The sequence below is a fragment of the Pocillopora damicornis genome, chromosome 2 (genome assembly GCF_964200805.1).
Source record: "Pocillopora damicornis chromosome 2, jaPocDami1.2, whole genome shotgun sequence".
NCBI lineage: Eukaryota > Metazoa > Cnidaria > Anthozoa > Scleractinia > Pocilloporidae > Pocillopora > Pocillopora damicornis.
The window spans coordinates 10,345,047-10,355,112 of NC_142671.1; the positions used below are offsets into that span (position 1 = coordinate 10,345,047).

General features: G+C 36.7%; 2 protein-coding genes across 2 annotated transcripts; one reads left to right on the forward strand and one right to left on the reverse strand.

The window, feature by feature from the left end:
- Window positions 1-519: 519 nt before the first annotated feature.
- On the forward strand, window positions 520-4,299 carry LOC113670885 (serine incorporator 1). The gene is made up of 5 exons (XM_027187091.2): window positions 520-1,034; window positions 1,444-1,636; window positions 1,742-1,938; window positions 2,582-2,800; window positions 3,461-4,299. The coding sequence occupies exons 1-5, from the start codon at window positions 653-655 to the stop codon at window positions 4,159-4,161; spliced, it is 1,692 nt and encodes a 563-aa protein (XP_027042892.2). The 5' UTR covers window positions 520-652; the 3' UTR covers window positions 4,162-4,299.
- A 237-nt stretch (window positions 4,300-4,536) lies between these two features.
- LOC113670886 (uncharacterized) lies at window positions 4,537-10,066 on the reverse strand. The gene is made up of 6 exons (XM_027187093.2): window positions 9,938-10,066; window positions 8,465-8,495; window positions 7,734-7,868; window positions 6,674-6,862; window positions 5,685-5,741; window positions 4,537-5,431 (listed from the first exon to the last, which is right to left on the reverse strand). Exons 1-6 carry the CDS (start codon window positions 10,034-10,036, stop codon window positions 5,406-5,408), a joined length of 537 nt encoding a protein of 178 aa, XP_027042894.2. The 5' UTR covers window positions 10,037-10,066; the 3' UTR covers window positions 4,537-5,405.

Consider the following 10,066-nt stretch of genomic DNA (forward strand, 5'->3'; position numbering starts at 1 on the left):
CACTATTGAAGGAGAAAGAAAATTCCAAGTCGATCATACGTGAGGATTGAAAAGCCAAGCCAGCAGCTGCGAATTTGCAATCGCATCCTTTTCCAAGTGAAAGAGCTGGTTGGCCGGGCTAGGCCAAGAGTCCTTATGTGCATGAGATCAGTCCTGTATACTGATTAATCGGTAATAAAAAATGTTTCTTGAATGGGAAAATTTGGCGCACAGTTTTCGAGTAAAGGAAGATGTTTATTATTCGTCTGAGTCCACGCGATGATTCAAACGCTGGGTGATCTGGCCTGAGAACTCTTTGGCGATTTAAGCCAGATTCTTGGCTCACAGTACTTCCCTTTTAGTCATAAAAGGATCTTTGAACTCTTTCAATTAGGTATCGAAACCGCGACTTCTTTTTACAGAAAAGTTCATGATCTCTTTACGACGAATTCCGACTAAATCTGCGTATGAAAATACAAACAACAAGTTCGTATGATCAATTTTTAAACTTACCATGCAGATTTGTGTCTAATTCTTCAAACCAGTTTTTCCCGCTAAAAACACTTTTACTGCGTGACGTTATACCGACATAATTGTGCCACCAGACATGAACATAAACATATCTTTTCCTTAAGTGTGGTACGATGAAAAAGACTTCAGCTCAGTAAATAACATGAAAGACAATTCTAAGAATGAACCGAATGGTGATCAGAGCGTATGCTTCTTGTGCTGTGCATGCGGGGGACATAGAAGAGAGACAATGACTCGCGTGAACTACACTTTGTTTCTTCTACTCGTCACAGTGTTATGTTTTGTGCTTTCTGCTCCACGAATGCGAGATAAACTGAATGCTATTCCGCATTTCTGCAACGAAATGGTGGACTCAAAAAGTTGTGACAATCTAGTGGGTTACACGGCAGTTTATCGCGTGTGTTTTGGAACAGCTTTGTTTTATCTGTGTTTGTCCGTGATGACGCTTAATGTGAAAAGCGCGGAAGAGATCCGTGCTCGGATTCACAATGGTTTTTGGTACATCAAGTTTCTGTTGTTGATTGGTGAGTAATGATTGCCAGCAATAGCTGTTAGTTTTTATTAAGCATCACTTACAACTTTTATCGCTAACCAGCTTCTAGGTTTTATTTCCTCAGATCTTTTTCTTACTTTTTATTTTCCTTATAAATCTTATTTTCTCAACTGACTTTTCTTGATGCTGATATTTTACCAATTTAGCGCGAAAATTTTTCGCGCCAAATGATAACTCGCGCGTCTTAGTCTATGAATCAACAAAGAAATACAGCCTTAATCGAAAAGGAAAAAAACTGGTAAAGCAATTTAGTTTTGAAGGATCTCCAATAATAAACTGAAACGTTTTATACCTAGCCAGTAAAAATTTCTTTGCTTCAAGATATCTTGGGACGATTTATATGATAGTATGTTTTATGTTAATTTAATTTTCTTTTACAGCTTTAATCACATCCTCGCTGTTAATACCACAGTCACTGTCATTTAATCGTGTATGGATGTATTTCGGCCTAGTCGGTGGATTCCTTTTTATCCTAATTCAACTTGTGGTGCTAGTTGATATGTCTCACTCGTGGAGTGAGACCTGGGTCGAGAAGATGGAGGAGGCCTCGACACCTTGTCGTTCAAGATGCTGGTAAGCGGGTACTTACAGGATAGAAAGTTATATGAGAGTTGAAAATTGATGTGATGGTGATTCCAGCTTTCCTGATGAAATAACAGCTCTCCGTCTTTTCTTCAGGTATTTGTGCTTCCTTTCTTGTACCGGAATGCTGTTTATCTTATCCATGGTTGCTGTGATCTTATTTTACAAGTACTTTGTGCGGGATGCCGAGTGTAAAACCAATTTATTCTTCGTCTCGTTCAGCTTGTGCCAGTGTGTAGCAGCGACAGTGATCAGCGTTCTTCCCAAGGTTCAGGAGGCGCAGTCAGGCACTGGTTAGTGACGTCAGAGCCCTGAATACATGCAAATACCTATGTCAAACGAAGTTAGGAGCCCTTTGGTTCAATTCATTGTGCAGTGAATTCCTCTTCCCTGTAAATGTGGGGATGGGCGAATTTCGAAGAAACATGTGCTCCCCACCCGACTAACTTTGAAAGGAAAAGGGGTGACGGAGACAATATGGCATAGCAAGTCACCAGTTCTCTACCCCTCTCTTGACTCAAGTTAAATGCTCCTGTCTCACCTTCTCAACTTACGGTTAAACTAAGTAAAAGGCAAATGTTTTCAGTGAGAGACAAAAGTGTTCGGCTTTTTACATGCGCAAGAAAATCGATTGGATATAACCGCCAATGCTCACAGCGTCTCTTGGCTAATTGGTCGAGTATCTTTTTTTTTTATTATGATACCGGCAGAGATTGTGTAGGAGATGACGGGCGTAGGAAAAATAACCTCAGAGAGTTATCATTCTTTTTAATTGATGTTTCTTTGCAGATGTTGTCTGAGTTCCTCTTTTCTCCACGAGAGCGCAATACAAAACAAAGCAATTACATCTGAACTTCCTTAACAATTCTTAGATCTCATTTTTTTCCATTCATCATAAAACTCAAGATCAGTTAAGATCATTAAAGTTCTTTTCAGGTTTGTTTCAAGCCTCCGTCGTGATAGCTTACACCACGTATCTCACGTGGTCTGCCTTATCGCACGAGCCGGACGATCTGTGCAATCCTCCAGGTTACGTCATATCTGGATATGACCAGACGACAGGCTTGAGTTTGCAGGGAATTTTCAGCAGCCTATTTGTCTTTGTCATGCTCGTTTATGCCAGTCTTAGCACAGCCATGAGTGCATCAAACTTGAGTAAGTTCAACAACTAAGGTTGTTCGCTATCTTAATTTTTAGAATACAGTCCGTCAAGGTCGGTCGATCTTGAAGAACAATTTCATATTTCATCATTTAATGCGGTGGGAAACGCCGAGACCCATCGATAACCACGCTGGACTCCGGTCGAGAGGTCTGGCTTCGAGACCTGGCTGGGGCATTGCGCTGTGTTCTCTCGGGCAAGATACTTTCCTCCCAAAGTGTCTCTCTCTCCACGCATGAGTACAAGTGGGTACCAGTAATTCGACAAGGAAACCTGAAGAAATAATTATGTTTGGGGGGTAACATGCGATTTTTTTTCAAAAGTTTTCGTCCGCGTTTAACATTTTCGTATCACAACTCTGTCCCTCTGGTTAGTCAAAAGTGAGGTATTCACCCATTGAGACATTTTCAAAATTACCAACAGTATAAAGATTTTGCTGAGCCTGAAGAGGATCTCTGAATTATCAATATCACTTTCATGTTAAATAGAATTTCAGTCATGGACGTATGCACGCCCATTACCTGACCAGTAATTCTCTCAGCCAGATGGGTCACCGTCTGATTTTCTTAGGAATTGACGCTCCAATACGGACTAAGCGTTTAAGAGCTCCGCTACCGCAGCATGCGTTTTTATGCCATAATATTCTTTCTGTCCAGACAGATGGCGTATTCACTACAAAGATCTTGAAACTAGGGCAAACAACCTTGCAACGAAAAACAGCGATGATGTAGAGTCTGTAGTCAAGGAGGACGATCATGTAGCTTATAACTATTCCTTGTTCCATTTTGCAATGTTCTTAGCGTCATTGCACATTATGATGACGTTGACAAATTGGTACAGCCCGTCACCGGCTACAAACCTTAGGCAGCTTCAAAGATCATGGCCTGCGGTTTGGATCAAAATGGGTTCGAGCAGCGCATGCCTTTGCCTCTATATATGGGCATTGCTCGCCCCTGTGCTTCGTCCAATGTTTCAGAATTACGTCGATGGTGAAGAAAAAGAAAGTGAAGAAAAGTCAGATGCGGTCAGCGCACTCCCAACGAATCAGAATGCTTTGAAACATTCTCAAATGGCAACAAATAACGAAATACGAGCTGATCAAAATGCTGCAAAAGCAAAAGAAACTCTGCAAAAAGGTTCTAAATCGAACGACTTGGACGAAAATAGAACAGCCAGTAATGATGATAGGGGAAAAGAACAAAAAATGAAAGATACTCCACCAACAGATACAACAAGGACTCCCTTGACTGAGGCTGACAAGGAAGTGTTGAGACTCCAAGGGAAAGTTTTAAAATTGCAAGAAAAAATAGCTAAATTACAACATAAAGTAGCTGAACTTCAAGGATTAAATGTATAACAACCTTCAATTGTCATCAGTAAGCTGCTGGGGCTGTCCTGGTGTACCGGTACACGGGGGAATTCCTATTGTTTTCATATCCATACATGGAGTTGTGACGCAGTTCGTTAATGTTTCGTTCCTTTTTGTACCGGTACACGAGGACACAACCAAGCTGCTGATCTGTTTTGAAACTGAATAATGGTACAAACACAAAATCCATCCTATTAATTGATCCAAGTTCACTTGGTAAATAAACGTTTCAACCTCTTCTGGCTTATCATTTTAGTTTCTAGTTCTCTTATTACTTGTGTTCCTGGTGGTTTAAAGCTTTAAAATTGCAAACCAGTTTAAACAGTTTAAAAAAGGGGAAAAAAAGAAAAAAGAAAAAAAAAGTTTCCACCAGAATTTCAAAGCATTTATTTAATTCAGCTACAGTTCTAAATCCCCCTTAATAATTACAAGTGGTTCATAAATACCAGATCTTATTGTGTCACCATTAACCAATCTTAATCATATGTCACTCCAATAAATGCAATTTTTGTAAACACATCATTGAGTGAGACTAGAATTCTTCTTTTACTTTCACAAAAAAAAAAAAAAGTTTCAATTTCTGAATCAGTAATTCTTACACCTGCATTCCCTGTTTCCTGCCAATAAACCCAATTAACATACTAAAAATTACACTGTTAACTTTAATGGAGGCCAATTTGTGGCAAAACATAGCTCCTTACATCATTTCACAACCATTTCTAACAACATTTAATTAGCAGTTAGTTGTAAAAATTTTTAAAAGACACACAGCACTAATCCCTTCAGGTATTGAGGTTGACAAATTATGCAACCTCATTGCCTGATGAATGCTGGGCTAAAAGCAGTCCAAACTCTGTAATCTTAACCTTTTATATCTGTCTGAAAAGACTGCAGTGAGAGGAAAGCAATAAAACTCTATAAATAGTACTTGGATGACACCTATAAATAATTTTTGCAATGCTTATCTTCAGATGTGATGGCCACAAAATTGACATTAACACCCCAGATTGCTTCTTTCTCATGGTTGCTTTACAAGATTTCTTGGTATTCTCAAACAAATCTCTTTACAAAAGGTTCTTTCTATAGCATACCAACGGCAGTAATACTATACTGATGGTTCAAATCAGGAAGAAGGTTATTTCAATAAAATGCATAATGTGCATAAAGTTTAGTTTGCAAGGATGGTAAAGGACAAATATGTAACAGTTTTTTTCTGCACCATCACCGTTCCCTCAGTGGGTTACAGCTCGCACAAGATCTAAAAGAAAATTTAAGGGATATCAGTGCTAAAAGAAAAGTGTCCAAAAAGTTAAAACTCTTATGTCCTGGCCAGCAAAAAAAGGCTGCTGTAAGTTTTTCTTTTTTTGATAAGAAAATGGAAACAAAGTGCATAACTGCAACAGCTTTTTGAGCATTTGCAGGAATACAGAAAGAAATCCATGATCACATACTAAAATGTAGATTCTGCAAATAAAAGAAGATACTGCTACAAATTCATATGCATTTCTGACCTGAATAATTAATAGAGCTGCCACCTTCCAAGTTCAAATCCTTTAACATCTGTTGAACTGAAAGAAAAAAAAACACATTTGTAAACTTAAACTTAGAAATAAAAATTTTGAAACACACACTGGAACATTGAAAGGAATAAATCATTGTAACAAGAGGGCTACTATTGCCATGGCCAGTTGATAACAGGGACAATGGGTATAGGTATAAAGAATATCATTTTGAAATAGGGATTTTTGAACAAAACAAACCTCATGAAAGGAAGATCACTGGCCAGGAACAATAGTTACTTTGCTGGATTAGGGGAACTAGTTGAGGTTGGTGCATTAGAAAAAATATGAGTACTAGCCTACAAAAGCACCCTGCTTAAATAGGGGTAGTAGGACAAATGAACACTCATAATCTAGGGTAGGATTACTGACTCCTCAAACTTTACAAGAATACCAGTATTGAAACAATAGGGTAAACTATAACCAAGGGGGAATTGTAATGGAGAGACAGAAACAGGGCATTCTTCCATGATTTACAGGCACTAACACAACAAGTATCTCTGTCATTAGAAGAAGGGAAACACCAATTGAAAATAAAAACAAGTAACATCACTGAAATGATAGCAAGTAAATGAAATAACAAAATGGAAAAGGTACCTTATACTAGAAATTAAGAAGTAACATTCACAGCAGAGCAACTTAGAAGCAATTTGTAGGGGAGCATTGGCATAACAAGGTAACCACTAAAATGTGGGAGCCTTACGAGAAGACAGCGTGTTCAGCTACATTAAAAACAATGTTTGAGTTCTCCCTTCATCTCAGACACAGCTTGTGACAGTTCCTCTTAAAGTTCTGTCCTTGATCTCTAACCCTTAAGTAACATAAAATTGATTGAAAAACATTTACAAGCACAATACTCCTAGCGGGGAAGCTAAACCTGTTGCATTGTAAGTAACTGCCATTATGAATCATTTTTACCAGACACTTATCAAATCTCTTACATTCTGCAGCTGTTAGTTTATCCCCTGTGCCTGTCATTAGATGCTGTAGTTGCTTTCGACTCACAACACCAGTTTTGTTCCTGTCTAAAGCTGTAAAAGCAGCCAAAATTTCACGCTCTGAGTTTAGGTTCTTTTTATGCTGTTCTGCCATCATCTTCAAGAATTCTGGGAATCGCACTTTCTGCTTACCTAATATTTTGTAAATAGGAAAGAGTATTTTCAGGCTCAGATATCAACAGAGACATACAAGTACATAGTAATGATCAGAAACAATGATAATGCTAACATAATAAATCAATAGAGATACTAATATCAATGATAATTATAATTATTAGTAAAAATTTATATCATTATGATGTGGTTACATACACTATGTAACCAAAAAATATTATACAACTTATAGCTTCAATGAATATTAAAAAAGTAATCTTTATCAGTCAATAAAAACTTTCATGGAGTAGTTGGAGTTAATTTCAAAAGAAACTGCTGTATTTTCCTGGAAAGAAATTATGAACTTTCAACTGTTAACAGAATTAATTTGATGAAAAAAATGGGTTTCCAAGCATCATAATGCCACTACATTAACTAGCTGAGAAAAGTCATTAATAACAAGAAATAATATTGAATTGCATCAAAATTCTTTGTAACCTTTGTTCTATTCCATCGATGTATACACCAATAGCACTGATTAGCACAATTAAATCAAATGGTAATCATTCTTTGGTGTGCTTTAATGACAGACAGAGGTAAGTATGTTTCTACAAGTGTTAAATCAGTAACTCTTTTAAAAAAAAAGTGGCACTGCCAGCATTGTAACTTCTCATGGCATGAAAGATAAGCATAATTAAATAATAAACAGTTCTCTATTTGTATGTTTTGTAGACCAAGTAAAGATGCCTGTGTGTATAAAGTAATACTCCAAGCAGATTTATAAACAACCAATCAAGTTTACATATATTAATAATTGAAAATTTAATCTTTGTTAGGAGATGGAAAAGTCTTTGCTTATCTTAAACTTGCCCCAATATCATGTTAACAATGGTTGCAGTCTTTATCTTACCAGCCTTTTTCATAAGCGCAGCAATTTCTACATGTGTGATATTCTCTCCCAAGGATCGCATGGTCAGTGCTAGTTCCTGTTCAGTTATCATGCCATCACTGTCCCCATCAAACAGTGAGAAGCATTCCTTAAATTCTAGGGAACGATGCAAGAGAAAAATAAATTCAGTTTATTATAAAAATTCTGAGGTTCAACATATTAAATTTGCTTAAATATTGAGCTTACTAATGCCCAGAAGATACTAGGGGTGGGGATAACCAAAGCTATGTAAGCTATACAGATATGTGCCATACCAAAGAGAATGGTTGTTGAACACTTTTGATCTGAATACTGATATAGAATTTCCCATCATGGTCTTCAACTCTTAAGATAAAGGTAATTTTTCAGGGAATTACAAGACAAATACAAGTACGCACAACACCAAAATATCACCAACTAAAATTTACAACTAAATTTTATTAATTTAAAGCATACTTGGATTAACAGACCATGTACAATTTTCAAAACTCAGGTATGAAATTAGGTATGGATTTTAGAGGTCAGCTATGAAAAAACTTGTGAGGAAAATGATGTGCTTTTGTCAATAATAGGTTCAGGATTTTGATGACCAGACAATCCAGCTCTAGCAAGGTATTTGAAGGAGAATCTCCTCCCCCTGTCCCAGACCTTGGACTTAAGTTGTGTACCACAAATAACCACCATAATTTCTTTCAATAAATTCTACACCATACCATCAATTTGACTCTCTGTAAACTGTTCCACCTAAAATGAAAACAAACCTGCTTCAACTTGATAGAAACAATACACTAAGCTTGACAAAGAATTCCATTTAATGAAGTAGCCAGTAGGCAAAAACTATTCACCAACACGGAGGTAGCTAGTAAACAATAATTCCACAAACACGTGTTGGATATGAGATGATAGATAGTCAGACATGAGACATGTAGGGCTGAGTTGGCAATAATCATCTCATATCCAACAAATGCAAGTGGATTAAATAGTTTTAACAAAAATGCCTCAAAATACAGATAAATCTTTCCGACTTTATTTTGTAAGAACAAACAGAATGTTGCAATGTACGAAAACACTTCTGGTTTAAGTGGTCTTCTTGTGCATGTATAGTATAATGGCTCAGTTAGCATATAATGTTTATGCCTATGAAAACTTATGAATTGCATCATCCAATGCTCTAGTTTTCAATAAAAGTGGATATTTGCTGAGCTGCTAAGCAGTGAGGTCAATAGCAACCAACACTGAAGTGAGTAGTTTTTTTTATTATATACTAAAACAGTTCAATAACATGGCATAAAAAGATGTTTTTAACCCATTTATTCATGCAATAACTACAATAATATTTTGAGGCAAAAATCCTGCAGGCATTGCATGTAGGTGAATTGCAAAGGATACTTTGAGTTTAAGTAGCCAATCTGAGTGCGCCTTAAAGCCATAGACTGTTTTAGGGATATACTAATCATCGATTATTCACCAAAGTTAAAGTGAATAGTGGAGGACATTAACCAAGCTGCAAAGTGGCGAGGCAAATATCAACCACTTTCACCGACATTGAGGTGAATAGTTGTTTCAGTATATTAAGCACACAGATGCCAAAAACTTGTTTATTTCTCTAAAAATACCAAAAAATGGTCGGAAATTAAACTCTGGACGCGCAATTCTGTCTCATCAGCTGCTCGAAAATGAATAGTTTTACTATTCACTTCCGAACCAGCCGAAGCAGCATTAAAAACAAATGAGAAATACCTGTGAAGACATTACATAAATCCTAAAAAATTTTCCGAAATGGATAGGCATTTTTGAGAGTGACAGAATATATGCTGGACATCCTCGTAATTTAAACTATTTGATAGCGTAACTATGTTTAATTTATTTAAACCTAAATTGTCTCTAGCTAAAGTCGAGTATTTGCAAATTTAAAGTTATTGACTATGTGAAACCGTTTGTGCGATTCTTAGCAGCTAAGTTCATGCTATCTATATATGACAAAGTGATCGTGAAAAATAGTCGATTTACGTTAAGAGCACAAAGCTTGATGTAACAGTGTTGCTCTAAAGTGCTGATAATACTTGATTACCGGAATAGTTTTTTATTATTATTTTAGCTTCAAACAAAACTCGACCCTGAGACACAACTACTAAGTTCATATTTGCACACGACCAATAATTTAAGTAAGTCAAATTAACACTTACCATTCTCAACAAAGCACAGTACAGAAAATAGAACAAGAATGCAGAAGGAGACAAAATGTAGAGGCAATTTTGCGTATTGATTTTCTTCGAACCAAACATTAGTTTCCAACCTTTCTCGAATACTCTTTT